Source organism: Leucopleurus acutus (genome assembly GCF_964270905.1).
Source record: "Leucopleurus acutus genome assembly, chromosome: 8".
Classification (NCBI taxonomy): domain Eukaryota; kingdom Metazoa; phylum Chordata; class Mammalia; order Artiodactyla; family Delphinidae; genus Leucopleurus; species Leucopleurus acutus.
Genome location: NC_139151.1, coordinates 59101392 through 59126358, shown reverse-complemented (window position 1 = coordinate 59126358; position 24967 = coordinate 59101392). Strand labels below are relative to the sequence as shown.

Here is a 24967-nt window from a genome sequence, read left to right as displayed (position 1 = left end):
TTGAATTATGGTTTTCTCAGGGTATATGCCCAGTAGTGGGATTGCTGGGTCATATGGTAGTTCTATTTTTAGTTTTTTAAGGAACCTCCATACTGTTCTCCATAGAGGCTATATCAATTTACATTCCCACCAACAGTGCAAGAGGGTTCCCTCTTCTCCACACCCGCTCCAGCATTTATTGTTTGTAGATTTTTTGATGATGGCCATTCTATCTGGTGTGAGGTGATACCTCACTGTAGTTTTGATTTGCATTTCTCTAATGATTAATGATGTTGAGCATTCTTTCATGTGTTTATGAAGAACCTAGGGGCAGGATGGGAATAAAGACACAGACCTACTAGAGAATGGACTTGAGGACTCGGGGAGGGGGAAGGGTCAGCTGGGATGAAGTGAGAGAGCGGCATGGACTTATATATACTACCAAATGTAAAACAGATAGCTAGTGGGAAGCAGCCACGTACCACAGGGAGATCAGCTCGGTGCTTTGTGACCACCTAGAGGGGTGGGATAGGGAGGGTGGGAGGGAGGGAGACGCAAGAGGGGAGAGATATGGGGATATATGTATATGTATAGCTGATTCACTTTGTTATAAAGCAGAAACTAACACACCATTGTAAAGCAATTATACTCCAATAAAGATGTAAATAAATAAATAAACACAGCTAGCACACAGCACAGCCAGAATTTGAATCCAAAGCCCATGATTTCTCATTGTACAACACCTGTATGAATCTCTAATACAAGTATGACCCATGTGACAGCTGAATGACTCTTCAACATAGAGAGCCTGATAAATGTAAATTCTCTCATTGGGACTTCCCTGGTGGTCCAGTGGTTAAGACCCTAAGCTCCCAATGCAGGGGGCCTGGGTTCCATCCCTGGTCAGGGAACTAGATCCCTCATGCAGCAACTAAGAGCCCTCATGCCACAACTAAAAAAGATCCCACATGCCACAACAAAGATCCCACATGTGGCAACAAAGACCCAAAGCAGCCAAAAAAAAATAAAATAAAATTTAAAAAATTATTTAAAAAAAATTTTAGGCTACATTCCATATCCTTCTCAGAACAGTCTTGTATTAAAAACTTTCATTTCAGTGAAGAAAGGTGAACTCTACTATTTCTAGAAAGATTTTTGACTTTCTGGTATCATCTGATACCAGAAGATATAAAGAAGAATAAAGAAAGGATACTTTAGAAATCAGTAACTCTATATGGAAATACAGACATGGAAATATTTCAGTATTAACCATGAGCCAGCTACTAAATTACTACATTAGATGAAACTTGCCACTGATCACTGTCACTTGTAACCATCTTATGGTTAAACTAAGATTCCTAATTTAATTCTATGGCTGCACAGAATAGATAACTGTGGCCTTATAAAATCATTTTGGCCAGTTCCTTTTGGTATATCATTCTAAAACATGACTCAAAATAATCATATATTAAAATAAAATGAAAAGGAATTTTGATTTACCAGCAGATAAAAAAAGATAAGCCACAAAAAGAAGAAGTGCAATAATTTCAACCCTTAATTAAATTCCAGTGGTAATACTGTGACTGTATGTTTTCAACTGGACATTTTTGACTTTTGTAGGGAAAATACTGGAATTTGAGATTGGTTATATTAAAAAGTTTTTCTAAAAAATGTTAAGATAATATATGAAAACCTTCAGAAGAAAATTAAGTTAAATTTAATCATGGTGGTGACTTTAAAAGTCCTATGGCTTTCCTGAATGCATCTTACCTAAATCTAGATCAAATGTTTATTGACTACTCATCTCTATATAAGGCAAGGGTATATACAAATTATACACAATAAATATCTATTGAGTGAAAAATGAAGGTGTTAAATCCATAAGGAGTTCAAAGTTCCTAATATAAATTATAAAATCCAAAATGAAATTAAGGAACACTACTGTCCCGCAGGGGGAATCCATCTGCAATTATCATATCACTGTCCTACTTGAAAACATTCCATAGTTCTCCATATACTACCATATGTAAAACTCATACACAAAATCTGGTTGCAACCTACATTTATGGTGTTGTTCAACACCTTCACCATACCAAACCTCCTTGCTATTTCAACAGGTGATGCACTTTCAAGCTTTTCTGGCTCCAACACTTATTAGCTGAGTGATCTTGAGCAAATTTCTTAACTATAGTTTCCTCGACTATAAAATGAGGATTAAAAAGAGAACCTAAAATATAGGATTGTTGAGAGGACTAAATGAGTTAATACAGGCAATGCAATTAGAAAAATATCTAGCATGAAACAAATCTTCAGTGAATTTCACCTAATATTTTCAATTGTTATTTTCACTTCCTGGCATGTTGTTTTTCAATCACTGCAAAGTAAATTTCAATTCATCTTCAAGATCTAATCCATACTAAGAAGACAAAACATCTGATAAAAAAAGGCAAAAGATATGAATAGACATTTTACCAAAGTAAATATATGAATCACTAATAAGCTCATTAGAAGATACTCAACATCATCAGTCATTAGGTTAATGCAAATCAAAACCACAATGAGATACTATTTCACATCCTCTAGGATGGCTATAAGCAAAGAGATAGAGAGACAATAACAAATGGAAGTGAAGATGTGGAGAAACAAGAACCCATATACAATGGTAGTAGAAACACAAAATGGTAGCCACTCTGTAATAGTTTGTCAATTTCTTAAAAAGTGAAACAAATTTACCATAAGACTCAGCAACTCAAGAGTATTGAAAATATATTCATACAAAGACTTGTACACAAATGTTAATATCGGCATTATTGATAATAGCCAAAAGTGGGTAACAACCTAAATGTCTATCACTGATGAACAGATAAACAAAATGTGGTATATTCATAACACTATTCAGTAATTAAAAAGGTACAAACTACTGATACATTCTAAGACATAGATGAACCTCAAAAACATGCTAGGTGAAAGAAGCAAGACATAAGAGACCACATATTGTATGATTCAATTTACATGAAATTTCTAGAAAACGGAAACTCATAGAGAAAGAAAATAGACTAGAGGTTGCCTGGGCAGGGGATGGGAATAGGGATTAACAGTAAACCGACGTGAGGGATCTTACTGGGGTCATGAAAATGTTCTAAAACTTACTTGTGATGATGGTTGTACAATTTGGTCAATTTACTAAAAATCAGTGAATAATATACTTGAAATGGGTGAATTATATGATATGTAAATATGCCTCAAAAAATTTGTAAAAAGATTATACTACATCAGGGCTTCCCTGGTGGCGCAGTGGTTGAGAGTCCGCCTGCCGATGCAGGGAACACGGGTTCGTGCCCCGGTCTGGGAAGATCCCACATGCCGCAGAGCGGCTGGGCCCGTGAGCCATGGCCGCTGAGCCTGCGCGTCCGGAGCCTGTGCTCCGCAACGGGAGAGGCCACAACAGTGAGAGGCCCGCGTACCGCAAAAAAAAAATTATACTACATCAGGATGCATTAACTGTATCCATCAATGGACAGCAGGAGCACTGTAACATATACAGCACTTGCCTCATTATATTTTACTTATTTGTGTACATGTCAGTGAGCTCATCTAGTCCAGGCTCTTAACATGTAATAGCTATCCTCAGCCTCTATCTGAACGACTGGCACTCAGATGCAGTAGGGACTCAGTGTCTGTTGAATTAAAATATGCTCCAAAATAGGATAGTAACAATAGCAATTTCAGAAATACGACAGAAGATAGTGGCAATTAGTGCTTCCTACATGCCCTGCATTTCCCCGGCAGGAGGAGTAAGTTAAGGGGGCACTGACTGGCACTCTCCGTGACAGGCTTTTCCAAGAGGAAACCAGAAAAGCAAGTAAACAATGGTTCCATTCTCATATGAAAGAACAGTACTAGTCCATACTGAGTAAAAACAATTATTTGGGATTTTACTCTTTGTGAGCAGTAAGAATACTTAATCTACAACAAAACAAAAAGTACATACAACAAATTTTACAGGTAAAAACATTTTCAAAATGATTATTCTAAAGACTTTTTCAGTGGTTGACAATCTGGGATGATTTTTACAAATGTGTGAGCATTTATCTTTTTCAATTATGAAAAAATTAACTGCTCCCCAAGTGCTGAACATTTCTTCTTAGAAAACAGAGTAGCATGTGGAAAGAACATTAAACTGCAATCAAGACATTAATGTGTCATTAATTCACTGTATGACTCTGGACAAGTCTCTCTTCCTTTCTAGGCTTCAGTTTCCTCTTTAACAAAGGCAAGTTAGCTCTAAGGTTCTTTCCAGCACTCCTGCTGAGGAAAACTAAGGTGCTTCAGACAAGATGACAAATGAAAAGCTCAATCTTTTCACTATAAAGAGGAAAAGAAATCCCTAATTCATAAGGGAAAAAAACGGAAAGCCCCAGCTTATGCATTCAGTAGCCCCTTACACATATATTTATAACTTTCATTCCAATACCAGGTCCCACCCTTCATCAGCATGCAAACCCACACACCCCATCCCTCCCACCCTTGACCCACACCCCCATATACCTCAGCTATGGTCATTCTCAGAGCACTGACAGGGGAGAGCTCAATATCCACCAGCTGGGCAGCTTTTAAACTCTGCCCAGTACAGATTGCACAAGGACAGAAAACAGCATAGAGTTAGAATTTTAAGGCAAACAGGGACACACAGCTAAGAACATTTAGCACAGTGTTCAGAAACAATGAAGGATTTCAGGTTGTCATTGGGCTTTGGATGAGTGAGATGAGAGTCACTATTATTCTGATTTTCCTGAGGAAAATGGGCAAAGATAAAATAATCTCAAATTAGTCACAATTTTAAGTCAAGCTTGGCAAACTTGTCCATACCCTGTATCCTCAGGACAATGTCTCCGAGTCATTCAGCAAAAGCTGGTCGATAAAAAAAGGCGCTACTATAAAGGGCAAGGGTTAATAAATCTAGAGGGAAATGCTGATTTCCTACATTTCTTTATATAGCCACTAACAGGGCTACTTAAAATTTAGTAGGAAAAGTAATGAAGATATCTCCAGCAAAGGTTTCTATTAAACTGATACCATTAAACTCTGATATCATAAACTCCCCTGGTTTTGATTCTAGGTTTACCAACAGACTTTACCAATACAACTTGACTTCCCTCTTGGTTTGCCTGCATTGAGAGAATGTGCTAGATATGCCAACATGTGCTTTCTCAACTTGTAGAAGTTAAATACCTTTTAAAAAATGTCATTAAATTAGTATTCTGGTTCTTTTTCTTTAATTAAAAAATGGCTATCATTTTTCATAGATTAAACTCAAGGATAAAAATGTATGATTAATGATTGTTTTTTAAACACTGCCAATTTGGCATTTGTGTTAATACTTTAACATTCTAAGAAATCTGAAAGGAATTATAAAGGGTCTATAATTTTTAATAAAACCAGTAAAAATATTTGTATGCATATATTCATTATTCTATTTATTAATTCTATTCTGGTTAAAACTTAACCACTGGTTTCTTTGGAAGGGTATGCATGTGAAGAATTTCATGAATAGAAAGTATGTAATTTACATTTGAATTGAAAAAAATTTATTGAGTATTTTTTTCTTTTTCCCTCAGTTCAGTTTTCAGATTTCCAGTAACTTGTTTTATGATTTAACCCTATTAAGCAGAAAGTTGTTAGCATAAAGATACTGGGCGTGTTAGTCACATTTTAAAAAGAAGAAATGTCACAGTTTCTCTGCATCCTCACAGTTTTGTTAAAATATTGAGATACACTCAGTTTTTGTCTGTCTATTCCAAGGATGGTAGTTATTTAAGAACAAACATAGCTTAAAGACAAATGAAATGAAAATCTGGAATTCCCTTACAGTATCACTGTCACAAGGCTGGAACTGGAAGGGCTGGGGTTTGTGAAATACAGCATTCTCTTGTAAAAACAGCTGAAGATTATAGTCTCGTACCACCTAAAGAGAAAATAAAATATCTTTAAGTCTTTAATAAGGTTAAAATGTTCAATAATTGTGTTTTAAAGTTTAAGCTTTATTCTGCTGTTTTCCAAAAATGAGCAATCATCCAGTACTACGTGGTCAAAAAGAAATTATAACTACAATTTTTTTTTTTCATTTTAGATAATAGTTGTTATCCTTGTGCCCCATTTTCTCAAGAATCTAAGCATGGAAAGTACTAGTTTAGAAACTAGCCCAGATTTGGGGACTAGACAATATGTACTACTTTAAGACTACAAAAAGATGGCTATTACACAAAATGTTATTCTTTTGAACACTGGGTGGGGGTGTGGGGGTGTGGGGTGTGGGGGGGTGTCGGGGGTGGGGGGTGCAAATAGGGAAGCACATTAGTTTGTCAGGTCTCTCCCAGTTCTTAAGTTTTGTAGGCCTCTTAAAGTTTGCTTTATGGAGATTGCCATCTACTAGGAAACTGCCAAATAACCTTATACATAACACAAAACAGTATTTTTCCAGTACTTCTTGCCACCTTTTAAGGAGGCTGTATTCTAATTACCATCTTAAAGCATACCAAGAAGACAGACTAGAAAGTAATTTATAAAGAAGGGGAATTCTAATACACATAAAGTAACAAAACAAATAGCACAGAAAGACAGTCATCTAAAAAGAATTCATTGTATTATATACTCTGGGAAAGAGTGGAAATCAGTAACATGTGATTGTGCAGAAACCCATTTTCTATTTTGCTACACTGCTTACCCTTAACTCTTCTTTCATTTGTAGTATATTACAGCTCATTAGCACCTCTGCCAGAGGATGGGCAGAAGAAAGAAAAGTTTAAAGCAGCTCTGTGGCTATACTTTAGTAGTCCTGGGAAAAGAATTCATTCAGGAGATGGAGAAAGTAGGAGGTATATTCTGCATTTTATTTACCAGCACAACCCAATTCTCTATTGCTCCTCTGCACCCCCCACCCCCATTCAACAACCATTTACTGAGAGAGCTTACTAGGCCTAATGTTAAATGCAGCAGAGAGGGGGAATACACAGAGGAATAAATATGAATAAACAAAGTTAATATCTTCGAGGAATTTATAATCTAGAAACTGGGAGAACTAAACAGATTACACAATTAAAATACCTTATCAAAGTATGTAGAAGGTACTAGGAGAGCACAAAAGATGGTGCTATTTAATCCAGACTGAAGGGGTGGGATGGAGGAAGGAGTGGTTGAAAAAATATGGTCATGAAAGGCTGGCTGAATAAGCATATTCTCAAAGGGAAATGTGTTTTTTTCTTTTCCTGGATTCCAGTTTTAAGCTAGAGTAGCTGTGAAAGCTCTTTTTTATTCTTTTTAAAATTATTTATTTATTTATTTACTTATTGGTTGGTTGGTTGGTTGGTTGTGTTGTTTCTTCGTTGCTGCGCACGGACTTTCTCTAGTTGTGGAGAGTGGAGTCTACTCTTCGTTGCGGTGTGTGGGCTTCTCATTGAGGTAGTTTCTCTTGCTGCGGAGCATGGGCTCTAGGCCCGCAGGCTTCAGTAGTTGCAGCACGCAGGCTCTAGGGTGCGTGGGCTTCAGTAGTTGTAGCTTAGTTGCTCTGCAGCATGTGGGATCTTCCAGGACCAGGGATCGAACACAGGACTGCACCACCAGGGAAGTCCCCTGTGAAATCTCTTGACACAGCCCTGAGACACAGCCTCACTAGTCACCATGCAGAAAAAAGCTAAGAGGATCATCCTTCTAGTTGCTAAACCTATCCTCTCAAGCACCACAAACCAAACTTCCTTTTCTTTCTTTCTTTCCTCTTTTTCTTTCTTTCAAGGGGGAAGTATTAACCTTTTTAAATTTTTAATTTTTTGTTACGGAACATTTCAAAGTAGAGAGAACAGAATAATGTATCCCCATGTACCTACCACCCAACTTCCAAAAACACAAATTCTTGTTTCATCTATAAACCTACCTGCTCCTCCCCCACCCCAATTATATTGAAGCACATCCTAGACATATCATTTCATCTATAAATATTTCAGTGTAATGTCTAAAAGACAAAGACTTTAAAAAATATATCCATATTAAAATTTACAAAAAGTATTATAAAACAACCAGTAAATGTTCAAATTTCTGTTCCATATTTTAAAAAGTTTTACAAATCGGGATCACAGTAAGGTTCCCACAGTGCAAATGGATGATGTTGCTTAGGTTTGTTTTCATATATAGGTTTCTTCCTCCATCTCCCTGACCCCCACCCCCCTGCAATTTGTTTGTTGAAGAAACTGAGTTTTTGTTTTGTAGAGTTTCCCACAGTCTGAGTTTTGTTGACTCCATCCTCGCAGTATTCTGTTTCTTGTGTGTCCTGTAAGTTGATGCTTCTTTGCGTTTAGGTTTTTGTTTTATTTTTTGACAAGGTGGTGTTTACTTCTATGAAGAGGCTTGCCTCTGACTCGTCTCTTTTTGATATTAACAGTTGTAGTGGGCTGAATGAATGGTGGCCCCCCAAAAGAGATGTCCACGTCCTAATCCCTGGAACTTGTGAATGTTACCTCATTTGGAAAAAGGCCCTTTGCAGATGTAATTGTTAAGGATTTTGAGATTAGGAAGTCATTCTGGATTCTGTGGTTGGGCCCTTAATCTAATGATAAGTGATGTCATTATAAAAGGCAAACAGAAGAAAACACAGACAGAAGAGGAGCCAATGAGACCAGAGGCAGAGATTGGAGTAATGTGACCACAAACCAAAAAATGTCTCAAGCTATGAGAAGCTGGAAGAGGTAAGAAACTGATTATCCTCTGAAGCCTCTGGAGGGAGTGCAGCCTTGCTGACACTTTCATTTCTGACTTTTGGCCTCCAGAACTCAGAGGGAATAAATTTCGGTCATTTTATGCCATCCAGTTTATGGTAATTTGTACAGCAGCCTAGGAAACTAATAGAACAGACCTATGATGATAAATGCCTAAACATATTAGGGGTTACAAAAACTAGAGATTTTTCTATTTTTTCTATCACTTTTTCAAGGAATTCTATCATTCCTTTTTCATTTATTAGCTGGAATACTTCCATAAGAAAAACTTTCCAAGTCAATTATTTAGTTACCTTGAGGTACATTTTGTATAAGGCAGGATAAACATTTCCTCTTCCCTTTATTATCTAGTTTTCAAATTGAGCTGTTTCCCTAGCAACCTCCAAAGAATGACCAATTATAGCTTTAGTAAATTATTATTATGAAGTCATGGATTTTAAAATATTTGATGTGTTTTAATCTACTGTTGTTATTATCATTATTGATGCTAAAATTATCCCATCTTTGGCTAGCAAGAGCACATCCTGAGTCCCTTTGAGATGGGACTAGTAGTTTTTGATAGTTTTGACAGTTTCCTTGCTTTCCATTATGACAAATTATTTAACATTTACCTTACATATTTCATGTCCCAGATCTAGAATCAGTGCTGTTTTCCCAAGAAGCACTGTTTTTATTTATTTACTTTTATTATTATTTTTTTTAAGTGAGTAGGAGAAAGTACATAGAAAACAAGATCTGTACACTAGAGGTACTGGGTTAGTTACTGGTCTTCTGTCTCGAACAATTCATTTTGAAAGGAAGTTGCAAAGAGATCCTGTGCACCTCCCAATGTCGGTGTCTTGCATAAATATAGTATATATCAAAACCAGGAAATCGACACTGGTACAAAGCATAAAGCTTATTTAGATTTCACCAGTTATATATGCACTCATTTTGGGGTGGTGTATATGTAGAGGTCTATACAATTTTATCATATGTATAACTTCATGTAACCACTATCACAATCAAGATACTTAACTGAACCATCACCACATGACTCCCTTGTGCTACTACATAATAGCTCCCTCTACTTCCCTCATCCCTAATTCCTGGCAATTGCTAATCTGTTCTCTATTTCTATAAATATGTTATTTCACAAATGTTACATAATGGAATCATGCACCATGTATCTTTTCTTTTTTGGCCATGTGGCACGGCATGAGGGATCTTAGTTCCCTGACCAGGGATTGAACCCATGCCCCCTGCAGTGGAAGCACCGAGTCTTAACCACTGGAACACCAGGGAAGTCCCACCATATATCTTTTTGAGATTTCCATTTTCACTCAGCATAATTTCCTATAAGTTCATCCAATTTGTTGCATGTATCAACACTTCACTCCTTTTTATTGCTGAGTAGTATTCCATAGTATGGAAGTACCACCATGTGTTTGATCCCTCACTCACTGAAGGTCATTTAAGCAGTTTCCAGTGCTATTATGAATAAAGCATTTGTGTCCAAGTTTCTGTGTAAAAATAAATTTTCATTTTCTCTGGGATATATGTCCAATCTCTCTCTCTGTAAAGCTGTTACTGAAGTATAAGTGACATACAATAAACTGTACATATTTAAAGTGTATACTTTGATAAGTCTTAACTTACCTATACACCTGTAAAAATATCACCACAATCAAGATAATGAACTTATCCCTCACTCTCAAAAGTTTCCTCATCCCCTTTGTAATCTTTCCCTCCAGTCCCTTCCTGCTCCCCTCTGTCATTCCTTGTGACAACTGGTCAGGCCTTAAATCTCATTACTGATGTATCCTTCAGCAACTAGCACAGTGACTCTGTCTAAAGTAGCATTCAATAAACAGTTGTTAAAGAACACCTCTGTATCCATCACTGAGATTAAATAAAACATTACTATTACTGTCAAAATCTATATAACCTCTCCTTATTGCATTCCCACGTTCCTTCGAAAGGAATGTTCCTCAACCTGTTTTTTTTTTTTAAATGTTTTTTAAGTGTTATCACTCCCACTCCCCAATCCAGGGACTCTTTTAAGACATTTTTCCCCTAATCTCCCTCTTTGATTAAATTTTAATGCCACAAATATACTGTATATATGTTTATGTATTATGGAATGCTGTAATATCTAAGATTTTTTTGCAAACCACCCCTCAAAATCCAGAAGCAATTTTTACTCCCTTGGGGAATATCTGCCCCTCTGCAAATGCATGCTGCTCTAGATGTAACCACTCTACTGAATTTTACCAAGCTCCTCTTTTCTTTTTTCCTTTTAATAGTGTTACTACATATGATGTATCTCAAAATGATACTGTTTTCTTGGATATTTTTGAACACTGCATAAATGGCATCTTAGTGTGTGTATTCTTTTGCAAGTTGCTTTTTTTTTTTAAATTGAAGTACAGCTAATTTACAATGTTGTGTTAATTTCAAGTGTAAAGCAAAGTGATTTAGCCATACACACACATGCACAAACACACACATATTCTTTTTCAGATTCTTTTCCATTATAGGTTACTACAAATACTGAGTATAGTTCCCTGTGCTATACTGTAGGACCTTGTTGTGCAATTTGCTTTTTGCTCAATATTACATTTGTGAATCTCATCCATATTAATGCATGTGCCTACAGAGCTTCCTTTTTTTTTTGCAGTACGTGGGCCTCTCACTGTTGTGGCCTCTCCCGTTGTGGAGCACAGGTTCCGGACACGCAGGCTCTGTGGCCATGGCTCACCGGCCCAGCTGCTCCGCAGCATGTGGGATCTTCCCGGACCAGGGCACGAACCCGTGTCCCCTGCATCGGCAGGCGGACTCTCAACCACTGCGCCACCAGGGAAGCCCCAGAACTTCCATTTTTATTGCTATCTTGTATTCCATTATTCATCTTACTGTCAGTGGACAGCTGGGTTATATCTAGCTTTTTCTAGTCTTATAAAGGAAGTTGCTATGAACATTCTTTCAAAAGTCTCCTGGTACCCATGTGCCAGAGTTTCTCTAGGTTATATTCCGAGCAGTAGAACTGCTGGGTCATAAGCTAAGTGCATCTTTAAATTGACTAGATAATGTCAAATGTTTTTATATTGGATGTATCAATCTGTACCCTTCGGGGCAGTGTAAGAGTTTCTGTTAATCCATATTCTCACCAACAGTCATTCCTGTCTGTTTTTGTCAATCTCATAAGTATAGAATAGAATCTCACGGTGATTTGAATTTCCATTTCTTTGATTAATAGTGAGTATAAGCGTCTGTATTAGTTTCCTAGGGCTGCCATAACAAAGTATCACAGATGAGGTGGCTTAAACAACATAAACTTGTTTCCTCAGAGTTCTGGAGGCTAGAAGTCCAAGATCAAGGTGTTGGCAGGGTTGGTTTCTTCTGAGGGCCTCTTTCCTTGGCTTGTAGATGGTCATCTTTCCTTGGTGTCTTCATATGGTCTTCCCTCTGTGCCTGTTTGTGTTCTAACCTCCTCTTATAAGGACACCAGTCATGCTAGATTAGAGCTTGTCCATATGACCTCATTTCACCTTAATAACCTCTTTTAAGGCCCTATATCCAAAAACAGTCACAGTCTGAGGAACCAGAGGTTAGGACTTCAACATATGAATTTTAGGGGGACACAACCTAGGCCATAAAAACATCATTCATTCATTCATTCATTCATTCATTTATTTATTTATGGCTGTGTTGGGTCTTCGTTTCTGTGTGTGGGCTTTCTCTAGTTGCCGTTAGCGGGGGCCACTCTTCATCGCGGTGCGCGGGCCTCTCACTGTCGTGGTCTCTCTTGTTGCGGAGCACAAGCTCCAGACGCGCAGGCTCAGTAGTTGTGGCTCACGGGCCTAGTTGCTCTGCGGCATGTGGGATCTTCTCAGACCAGGGCTCGTTCCCGTGCCCCCTGCACTGGCAGGCAGATTCTCAAGCACTGCACCACCAGGGAAGCCCATACAAACGTCTTTTAATATGGTAATATCTATTTATGTTTTTTATTCTGTGGGACACATGTTGTATGATGTATCAGTACTTCATTCCTTTCTATGAACAAATAATATTCCATTGTATGGATATACTGTATTTTATTTATCTAATCATCAGTTGATCGACACTTAGGGTGTTTACAATTATTGGCTATTATGAATAACACTGCCGTGAACATTTCTGTACAAATTTTTGTTTAAACACTTTTTAAAAAAAATAAATTTATTTATTTATTTTTGGCTGTGTTGAGTCTTCGTTGCTGTGTACAAGCTTTCTTTAGCTGTGGTCAGTGGGGGCTACTCTTCATTGCAGTGTGCGGGCTTCTCATCATCGTAGCTTCTCATTGTGGAGCACGGGCTCTAGGCGCGCAGGCTTCAGTAGTTGTGGCACGTGGGCTCAGTAGTTGTGGCCTGCAGGCTCTAGAGCTCAGGCTCAGTAGTTGTAGCACATGGGCTTAGTTGCTCCATGGCATGTGGGATCTTCCCAGGCCAGGGCTCGAACCCATGTCCCTTGCATTGGCAGGCAGATTCTTAACCACTGCGCCACCAGGGAAGCCCTAAACACTTTTTTTCAATTCTCCTAAAGTCGAAGTGCCGAGTCATATGGTAACTCTGTGTCTTATTGTTTTTTTTGTGGTACGCGGGCCTCTCACTGTTGTGGCCTCTCCTGTTGCGGAGCACAGACTCCGGACGCGCAGGCTCAGCGGCCATGGCCCACGGGCCTAGCCGCTCCGTGGCATGTGGGATCCTCCCGGACCGGGGCACGAACCCGTGTCCCCTGCAGGTGTCTTACTTTTTGAGGAACTATCGAACTGTCTTCCACAGTGGCTGCACCATTTTACATTCCTACAAACGCTGTACGAGGGTTCTAATTTCTCCACATCCTTGCCAACACTTGCTATTGTGTGTGTGTTTGTTTTTAAATACTAAAGTTATCCTACCAGGTGGGAAGTGGTATTTCATTGTGGTTTTGATTTGCATTTCTCTAATGACTAACAGTGCTGAGGATCTTTTCATGTGTACATTTTCATTGGAAAAATGTCTATTCAAGTCCTTTGTCCATTTTTAAATTGGGTCATTTGTCTTTTATGTGTTGAATTGTAAAAGTTATTTATATATTCTGATTATTAAATTCCTATCAGACACATGATTTATAAATATTTTCTCCCATTCTATGGACTGTCTTTTTCACATTCTTGATAATGTTCTTTGATGCACAAAAACTTTTAATTTGATGACGTTCAGTTATCTATCTTTTCTTTTATTGCTTCAGCTTTCATGTTAAATCTAAGAATACATTGGCAAAACCAATAAAGATTTACCTCTGTTCTCTTCTATAATTTTATAGTTTCAGGTTGTTGACCCATTTTGAGTTAATTTTTATATATGGAGTGAGGAAGGGGTTTAACTTTATTCTTTTGCATGTGGTTATCATGTTGTTTTAGCACCTCTTATTGGAGAGACTATTCCTTCTCTATCAAATGGCCTTGACAACCTTGTCGAAATCAATTAGCCACAGATGTTTGAGTTTATTTCTGGGCTCTCAATTCTTACTGGTCTACACGTCTATCCTTATACTACTACCATACTATCTTGATTAGATTGCTTTGGGGAATATTGAAATATATATATTTTAAAATATTTATTTATTTATTTAGGCTGAGACAGGTCTTAGTTGCGGCACGCAGCATCTTCGTTGCAGCATGCATGAGGGATCCAGCTCCCCAATCAAGGATGGAACCCAGGCCCCCTGCATTGGGAGCATGGAATCTTACCCACTGGACCACCAGGGAAGTCCCTGGGGAATACTGAAATATTAGTGATATGAAATCTTCCAATCCATAAACATTTATTATTTCCATTTATTTAGGTCTTCTTTAATTTCAGCAATGTTTTGTAGTTTTCAATGTACAAGTTTTTCATGTTTTGGATAAATTTACTTCTAAGTAGTTATTCTTCAAATGGTATTGTAGTTAGAATTATTTTCTTAATTTTCTTTCAGTTCATTCATTGATGGAGTATTATGGAAACACAACAGATTTTTGTGTTTTGATTTTGTATTTGCAACTTCTGCTGAATTCATTTACTAGCTCTAGGACTTTTGTGGAATCTATAGGATTTTCTATAATCATGTCATGTGCAAATATAGATAATTTTACTTCTTTCTTTCTGATTTGGTGCCTCCTATTTCTATTTCTTGCCTAATTGCTCTGACCAGGTCTTCCAGTACAATGGTGAATATTAGTGGTGAAAAGTGGGCATCCTTGTCTTGTTCCTGATCTTAGGTGGGGAAAGCTTTCAGTCTTTCACCATTGAGTGTGATATGTGATGTAGGTTTTAAAAAAATGCCCTTTACCATTTTCAGGAAGTTCCCTTCTATTCTTAATCTGCTGAGCATTTTTATAATAAAAGAGTGTTGAATTCTGTCAAATGCTTTTCCTGTGTCCTTTGAGATGATCATGTGATTTTTCCCCTTCATATTATTAAGTTTACTTTTTTGGTAAGTCTTCAAGGTATTAAGAATGACAATACTAGACAATTTAATTTCCAAAGAAATATAGAATAACATTGTTAGTTTTGAATTGTTAAAAGATCTACATTATTAATTGGAAGGAATTCCCTTATGCAGACAGAAAGCAAGCACACATAAACAAACTGTAAGGCCAGAAGAACTACTTTTAGAATTAACTATGCCAGAGAAAATATCTCTGACAACATCTGCTTCAGTTACATGTAGAAAGCATTTCATAAAATATTAAGAAGAAAAGCAAGCTTCATAAATAATTAAAATTAAACAAAAGTTCCTAGGGCCAGCTGTTTCCCTTTAGGGGATAAAAGATATAGAGGGCATCGTAAAATTTACAATGTGTCACTATGGATTACCTCCAAAATATCTTTGAGAACATGTACAGTTACAATTTAGATATGTGGAAAAAAATGAATTCCGCCTCCCCCCCGCAAAAAAAAAAAGACAAGCTAGTAATGGTGTCGAATAAAAACCAAAAGAGTTTCAAACTTGTTTTTGGGTTATTAGATCACTAGGTTGCTTTTAGCAGTATAACAAGAGCAACATAACAAGCTCTTTGTAACAGAAAAACACGTGGCATAAAACTTATAGGTATAAGCTCTTCTGGTACTAGGAACAAAAGGGCACAACTCCTAGTTACATCATTCTTACAAAATTTTTATTACTACCACTTTCAATCTAAACAGAAGAGCATCTCATTTATTCCTCATCCCTGGGAGTAAGATACTCATATGAGTGAATGTAGTGGAAAATAAAAAGCTTATCTCTTTATGTGTCCAAATCAGTTGATTCATTTTTAATTCACTTTCTATGAAAATAATATAAGCTAAAGAGATAACATAGATAGTAGTAGAGCATGGAAAACACTATGTGTGAGTGTGTGACCTCAGGCGAGCCACATAAACTTCCTGGGTCTGTTTTCCTCTCTATGAAATGAGCATGATAATACCAACCTCAGAGGATGTGCTAAAAACTCCTAGAAAATTGTTAACTGCTGTATAAAATATTAGCACATTTTAAAGACTATATGTTTACCTGTTTTATAAACTAAAGGTAGTGTATTCAAACTTAACTTATTCTTGGAAAAAGAGATTTCAAGGAATTCTGTCTGGGGACAGTCTCTCTGATAAAATTAGAAATGAAAAATGCCACCCTATTATATACTCCCCCCATTGAATGGAAACTGGAAAAACTCACTTTTAAATAATTCATGGGTTAATGACAGGGGTGGGGGTGGGGGGGGTGGAATGCAGAAACAATAAAAAAGCCCTACAAACATATCATAGACTGCAATTAAAGCAGAAAGAGAAATTTTTTAGGTTCAAGTGGATTTACTTGGAAACAAGAAAGACTGAAAATATAGAACCTAATAGAAAAAAAGCCTGAAAAAGAATAAAAATATAAACTGTAATAAAGTAGAAAGAAATAATGAATATAAAGGCAGAAATTAAGGAGATAGGAAACAATAACATTGAGAAGTAGAACAAGAGCTGGCTCTTGGAAAACATTAATAAAATAGACTGGTAAGTCTGACTGAAGTAAGAGAGAAAGCACAAACAATATTAGAAATGAAAAGGGAGACAACTACAGAGGCAAACAACTTTATATGCAAATTTATGACATCAAATTTGATAAATGAAATGGACAATTCATCTAGGAAAGTGTAAGTTACCAAAATGTACTAAAAAGAAACAGAAAATCTGAATGGACCAATAAATATAAACAATCTGATTACTAGTCAAAAATCAACCTCTCCATAAAAGGAACAAAACCAAGATGTTTTTATAGACTTTTCCCTGCAACATTCTCTCATGGAAGATGTCAAATGTACACATGTTAAAATAAAAAGAATTGTACAGAAACACCTATATACCCACTACCTAGATTCTTCAATTATTATTTTTCTACATTTTCTTTAACTTAACTATCCATCTATTCATCCATTTATCCTTTCTATACATCCATCCTTTTATATCTTTTATTGAATCCTGGGGGGTGAAAATATAAGAATACAAAAATATGACAGGATTTCAAAGCACCAGACTAGTGATATTTGTATTCCCATATCAACTTAACATTTTAAATGTTTTTCTAAAAATAGAATTAGAGCTATGGTACACTGAAAATAAGAATAAATACACATGGAGGCGTTCAGGAAGAAAAGTCTGTGTCCCTTTTCTTTCCTGTCTTTGGACACTGTCTTGTGAGATGGAGACCCTGATTCCTTTCCAAACAACTTTCTAAGGTATTAGCTAGTTCCTGCTCTTCCTGCCAAAAAGGAGAATTGAACTGGATCTTTTAAAATAGCAGTTATAAAATGAATATATTTTAATAAATGTATTCATTCAGTCAGGAAACATTTATTATGCACTTAATTTATCAGAAAGAAAATAAGATTTATTAATCGCAGGAACAATTTATCTTCCAAAGGGCAGTTTCTCTACTGCAAAAAATTTTAATCTGTCAGATCCTAAAGAAAAACGATTTCATTTATTTTCTATGTAAACAGTGTGACAGGCCAGCAAAGTTGATGGATGTCAACACTTTTGAATGAAAAGATTATTATCAAAGAATGACAGCATATAGAAGGCAAGGTTAATTTTTAAAAACAAGATATTATAACATTAATTTCTTTATCAATTATAAAATGCTAATTTTCCTTTTTGTGCCCCTTTATTATTCTTCGCACTGACACATGACCTTGTTGTTTTACAAACTGAGTGTATTTAAAATTCATTTGAGTGAAAGATAAAAGCTCTTTAAACCATTCTTCTCAAGAGCAACATACATGGCAATAGACTTTTTTGACCTTCATCAAGGAGAACAATACACGCTCCCATTTTGTTAGAAGAAATAGCGTTTCCAGGAAATTTGTCCTTTAAAGCATTCTTCTAATGTCATTGGTACCTTCATTTTGTTTGTATGCAAAAAACATTTTAGATTCTAAAATGGATAACATCACATATTGCACTAAAGGTAACTTGCCTTGCTGGAGGTTTCTAATAAAAACTGGAATGTGTTCTGCACAGCTTGGCATGTCTCTAGCTCCGTCCGGCTGAAGGCTATTAAATAATCCTTGAGGTGGTCATATACATTTCCATCAAGAGCCTGTAAAAGAGGAGTAAACAAAAGCAAAAAAATTATGATAAAGCTTTGACACACAATGCCTATTGTTTAAAAGGTAAGTTCAGTTTAAAATCTATTAATAAAAAATTAATAAAAGATATAGATCGTTATGTAAGAATAAATATAAACCTTAAACAATCACTTGGGAAAACATGAATTTCTCTAATAAATAGTAACTAAAAAAGGTAAACCCCAATATTGGTAAAGTTGTGGGGACAGGATAACACTTGGGAGGCAAAATGCTTCATTTCTGATATTTGTTCATCTGCTTATTAGTTATGTCAACTTCTGTAGTCACTTTATAAGAGTAGGCGTGGGAGTTAAATGAAATAATGGATGTAAAGGATCCAGACACAGTGCCTGGAACAGAACAGACATTCAATAAACATTAATCTCCTCCATTTTTCCTCATCCATTATTGGTAAGATTCTAAATTAATATATTCTTACTATAGAGCAGTCAGAAAAAAAACACAATAGAAATAGTAAAAATAAAAAAATGACTCAGAAATCCTGTTTTGGGGAGGTAGCAACAATGCAAAGTCTACGAAGAGTTTTAAACATTCTTACTTATTTAAGCATTTAGAGCAGAACTCTTTGAAATTGAAAAAAAAGAAGAGAAAACCACTAAACATTTGAGATACATTAAGTTATGATATACACAGACTAAAATATGCATAGCCACCAAAATAAAAACTGTGGAAACTGTGTAGATGGAAAAGAATATATTGAATAATTTTAGGCTAACAAAGTAGAATAGAATACATACATACATACTAGCAACAGCTATAGGAAAATATATCAATAGTAATAATAATAAAGGTTCTGCAGTCTTACAAATTAACAAAGATCTTCTTAAAAATTGAGGTAAAATTCGCATACCATAAAAGTCACCATTTTAACTATTTCAAAGTGTACAATTCAGTGGCTTTTAGTACACTCACAATGTTGTGCAACCATCACTACTATCTAATTACAGGGCATTTGCATCACCTCCAAAAGAAATCCCATACCCATAAAGTGGCTGCACCCATTCCTACCTTTCTCCCCGCCTCTGGCAACCACTAAACCACTTTCTTTTTTTTAAATTAATTAATTAATTAATTTTGGGGGCTGCGTTGGGTCTTCATTGCTGTGCGCAGGTTTTCTCTAGTTGCAGCAAGCGGGGGCTACTCTTTGTTGTGGTGCATTGGCTTCTCATTGAGGTGGCTTCTCTTGTTGCAGAGCACGGGCTCTAGGCATGTGGGCTTCAGTAGTTGTGGTTCACGGGCTCTAGAGCACAGGCTCAGGAGTTGTGGTGCACGGGCTTAGTTGCTCCGCGGCATGTGGGATCTTCCCAGACCAGGGCTTAAACCCGTGTCCCCTGCATTGGCAGGAGGATTCTTAACCTCTGTGCCACCAGGGAAGCCCCTCTACTTTCTAATTCTATGAATTTGCTTATTCTGGACATTTCATATAAATGGAATCATATGATATGTGGTCTTTTGTGCCTGCCTCTGTCATTTAGCATGGTTTCAAGGTTCATCAATGTATTAGTACATTTTATGGCTAAACAATACTGCATTGTATGGATATGCCACATTTTGTTTATTCATTCATTAGTTGGTGGACATTTGGATTGTTTCCACTTTTTGGCTATCATGGATTTTCCAATTCTCTTGGGTATACACCTAGTAGTGGAACTGTTGGGTCCTCTGGTAATTCTGTGTCTAACTATTTGAGGAACTAACAATCTGTTTTCCACAGTGGCTGCACCATTTTACATCTCCACCAGCAACATATAAAGGTTCCAATTTCTCCACAACCTCATCAATACTTATTTTCCGTTTTTCTTTTTTTAATTATTCAAGCTGTCCTAGTGGTATCTCATTGTGGTTTTGATTTGCATTTCTCTAATGACTAATGATGTTGAGGGATTTTTCATGTGCTTATTGGCCATTTGTATATTTTCTTTGAAGAGATGTCTACTCTAGTCCTATACTCATTTGTAAATTGGGTTGTTTTTCTTTTTGTTGTTGAGTTGTAAGAGTTCTTTATATATTTGAATACTATTTATATATTTGGATACATATATCTCATAAGATATATGATTTTCAAATATAGCCTCCCATTTTGTGGGCTACATTTTTACTTTATTAATAGTGTCCTTTTTTTAAAAAAAAAATTTACTTATTTATTTATTTGGCTGCACCGGGTCTTAGCTGCAGCACACGGGCTCTTCACTGCAGCATGTGGTATCTTTAGTTGCAGCATGCAGGATCTTTAGTTGTGGTATGTGAGATCTAGTTCCCTGACCAGGGATCAATCCCAGGCCCCCTGCATTGGGAGCGCAGAGTCTTAGCCACTGGACCACCAGGGAAGTCCCTCAATAGTGTCCTTTCATGCACAAAAGTTTTAATTTTGTTGAGGTCTAATTTAGCTATTTTTTCTTTTGTTGTTTGTGTTTTGGTGTCATGTCTAAGAATCCTCAATGGAGGTTTTATAGTAAGGAAATTATATATCCTACTTTCATTAAACATTCACTATAAAATTGACTTTTAAAAAATATACAAATTCTGTCCCCAAAGCATTAATAAATCTGCACGTTCTATAGTGCTTAAACCACTAGATGGCACCATCAAGCACTGTAAATATAGGCAGCGCAAATTCCTTAAGATTCCTTTCCATGAGGTTATGCAACATCCCCAGAGAGATTGCTGGTGTTAAGTCTGAATAACAATTCCTACCTTAGGACATGCTTTTCATTAACTTGTTAGAAAATGAACATATAGCTACTTCTAATATGAGGTTGTGCCTTAGAATGCTCTTGGTCGATGGTCATATGACCTTGTGTTTGCACGAAACCTTGGAACATTTTATTTAAACATAGCAAACAGCAATATAGCCATCATGAGCTCCAGCCCGCAGAGTTTCTAATTGAGTAGGTTGGGGATGGGGCCTGAGAATCTGTATTTTCTAACAACTTGCTGCTGGTCTGGGGACCATACTTTGACAACCACTGGACTAAACAGTCATTTTAGCTGATTAGATTGAATATTTATGTAGACTTAGACCCTGGTGACCCTGTAGAAGCACAGTGGCTGGAGGCAGAGAAGTCCACCATCCTGAATAGGGTCAAGAGCACCAATATGTGAAGTAGGCAGATCAGCATCTATTTTCAATTGAGAATCATGCTCTACTTCAGAATTATAAAGGCAGCATGGGAGAGAACTTGAGTTCTGAAATAAGTTGGATATGGGTTAGAATCTCAGAACTTTTACTTCATCATTTTGATGGTTTTCTCTTCTATAATTAGGGAAAGTGGGAATACCACATACTCCACGGGACACTATGAAGATCAACTAACGTAATGGAAGTGGCCCAATGTTAGTCTCCTTTTTTGCCTTGCTTAAAAATCTTTAATGGATTGGCCACATATTGATAATTATTAAAGCTGGGTAATGAATACATGGGGGTCATTATACTACTATTTTTACTTTGTTGTATACGGGAAATTTTCCATAAAAAATGTAAAAAGAAAATCTGGATATCATATTAGAAAGAAAAAGTGATGCTACAAAAAAAAAGTTTTTTTAAGCTCCCACTGTATATTTTGAAAAGTCAAAATTCTTCAGCTGGTATCTAAAGGCCTTTATAATCTAGTCCCAAACTACCTCTCGTTAGCATCATCTCTTACCACTGTTGTCTGCACTGTACTCACATCCCAACCACACCAAGTCATTCTGGAAAATGACATTTACTATCATGTTTCCAATTAAGTTATTCTCTTGGCCTGGAATGTCCTTCCCTTCTTATTACACACTCAAATAGTAATAATGATGGCTAACACAGGCAACTAATATTTACTAATGGCTCACTATGTTCCAAATGCTTTACAAAGATGACTCAACCAGTTCCTCCTTAGTGCTTCCACAATCTTTTGTATGTTGCATGGGTATTATTGCAAGTCATGGATTAAGTCTTATTCAGGCACAGTGCCTGGCAAATAGCAGATTCTCAAAAATATTTATAGAATAAATGAACGTTTTACTCTAGAGTTCAATACAGCAACAAAAATGCACTGAATTAGTTAAGCTCACAGGCAAGCTATTCCCACCATATTCCAGTTAAGCGAAAAATGTACCATTAGTCATCATGTACCAAATACAGTAAAGGCTTTTCTTGGCTTCAGGGACCCAAATGAGGCTTAATGAATTTACATTAGGTGGGAGGTGGGCCAAGTGACTGGGAGCCTCTTATAGCACACAGAGATTAATCTTAAAATATTTCTTTCATCATATCATCATATTCACACCCAGAATACCCCAGATTTTAATTATTACCTTTATAGGGTTGCAGTGTTCATTAACCTGCCCATGTACCAATTTTTCTGGTTGATAAGAATAAGAGAGCTGGAGGTCTTCTGGCCTAGGTGTATTATTGCTAGTGTTCATAAAGTTAATGCAGGAGGTACAAAAATTAAGAAATGGCTGGAATTCAAAACACAGGAAGTGGATGATTACCCTATGATTGGCTCCAGCCCCCTGCCTCAAGTTAACTGCAATTGTTTGAACCAGTGATGATGCCGAGAGATGAAGTTCAAAGCAATTCTGGCTAACACTGTCTCAACCTGGTTTGTGATTAGAAGGTAGAGTGCATATATGGACTTTGATAAAAAGCCAATAATTAAAAAGAAGCAGTTCCCTGAAACAGAATTAAATACTGGGAACCAAAGGAAAGAGCTTGAAAATGCTTTTTACAAATGCTTCCATCACAGTACTTATCACACGGAGTACTTACCGTTGTCTACCATAGTACTTAGTAACTGTCTCATGTGGATTATTGCTGCAATCTCCTATTGCTCTGCATACAGTTGTCCCTCCCACCAATATGCAATTCTAAATTGCATATTGAAAACATTTATATATGCATCTGATTTCCCCAATACACCATTAATTCCTTGAGGGCAGCAACACTTGTTTCTGCCTATATCCCTACTTTAATCTTAGCAGAGAAAGCCTGCAATAAATACTTACTGAAATGAACTGAACTGAGAGGGGTGGAAGGTACAAAAGCAGGCCCCAATTATATGAGAGGGAAGGCACTGAAGAAATATTTTGAGAGTAAATTAGAGAGAATCAAGCATTTACTTTATCTTAATTGGGTCAGTTTTACTCTGATGAAAATATATCATGTAATTATTCAGACTGACTTAAATTTTGACCAGACGCTATTTCCCTTCTCTGACTTTCACACCTATATATCCAACTGCCTCTCAGACTAAACCATTCTCTTCTCCAACTGCTCTTCTTCTTGTGTTCCTAGCTTAGTATGTAATGCCACTATCCACTCACCTGCCTAGGTCGGACACTTGGAAGTAAAGGTTTACTTTCCCCTCTGCCTTTCTCTCAACATCTAGTTAATTACTAAATCTTGTTGATTCCATTTCTTAAATATTTATCAAATCCATCCCCTCCTCCTATCCTTCACAGCTACTACCCTCCAGACATCCTGTTTCATCTGGATTACTGCAGCAATCTCCTGTTGCCCTGCATCTTGCCAACCTATTTCTACATTGAGGCTAGGCGGATGTTTCCAAGCTGCATATTTTACTTGACTACTCAACAATGTTCACTGACTGCTCATTACGTTTAAACTAAAGAACAAACAAAACAAAACAAAAACCTTTATGACTTTGTGACTGCATGACCTGGACATGGCTTACCTCTTTGCTTCTTTACTTATTGCTCCCCATTTCCTTCCCTATTATCCCTACAATGTACATCTTTTGATTCCTCCAATATTCCTCTTTTATCTCTGGGTTTTCACAAAGGCTCTTCTTCTTCTTGACTTCTCTCTACTCTCTCCTCCTTGGCTTGGCTAACTCTTACTTATCAAGATCTTCACTTAATCATTAGCTATTCTGGACATCCAGAACGATTAAGTCTTTTTGCTTTATAACTCCTAATCATAGTGTAAAATTTTAGCATAAAATAGGCATTGGTAATGCCTATTTGTCTGTCTTTGCTTTTGGTTTGTTAAGTTCCACGAAGGGAGGGATCTTGTCTGGCTGTTTACCACTGTGTCTTCTGTACTGAGTGCAGGGTTTGATGTACTGGTAGTATTCAATACATATCTGTTCAACAAATAATACACCAATCAGAATTCACATGTTAAAAAAAAAAGAATGAGCCCACACTTGAGTCCTATGATGGAAAAGTAAGTCTAGTGATGTTAGGTAACACTGGTAAAATTTTGTATAAGCTAGAGAAGAAACTAATTTCACAAAACTCTGTCTAATGCAGTAGTTTTCAAACCTTTTTAGTAGTGGCATCTTTTTATGTGGAATCCCAGACATAAAACATATATGACATTGCATACCTTCTCTCTCCCTCAGATCCTACTCTCTTGACCACTGGGGTAAACTTGCAGGCCAAGCTGGTATGCAAGACAGAACAGCACACCCCTGCCCTTTGCTCAAACTTATTGGGCAGAGCCTGGCACTTGACCTAAATTAGGTCATCCCTGGGATGGAAGCTGAAAGATGAGTTCAAAATGGCCTATTCTTCCCACCAAATGGCTATTCTTCCCCCCAGGACACTTAAACCAACTCAC

At 36.8% G+C, this 24967-nt stretch overlaps 1 protein-coding gene across 3 annotated transcripts in view; it reads right to left on the bottom strand.

Moving 5' to 3' along the window:
* Window positions 1-24967, bottom strand: part of FCHSD2 (FCH and double SH3 domains 2) — a 299421-nt gene that overhangs the window by 63105 nt on the left and 211349 nt on the right. For all 3 annotated transcript variants that reach the window (XM_082845563.1, XM_082845564.1, XM_082845565.1), the window contains 2 exons: window positions 18234-18356; window positions 5849-5944 (listed from right to left, as the gene is read on the bottom strand). In XM_082845563.1, coding sequence (XP_082701689.1) covers window positions 5849-5944; window positions 18234-18356 — 219 coding nt within the window. The remainder of the gene's footprint in view (window positions 1-5848; window positions 5945-18233; window positions 18357-24967) is intronic.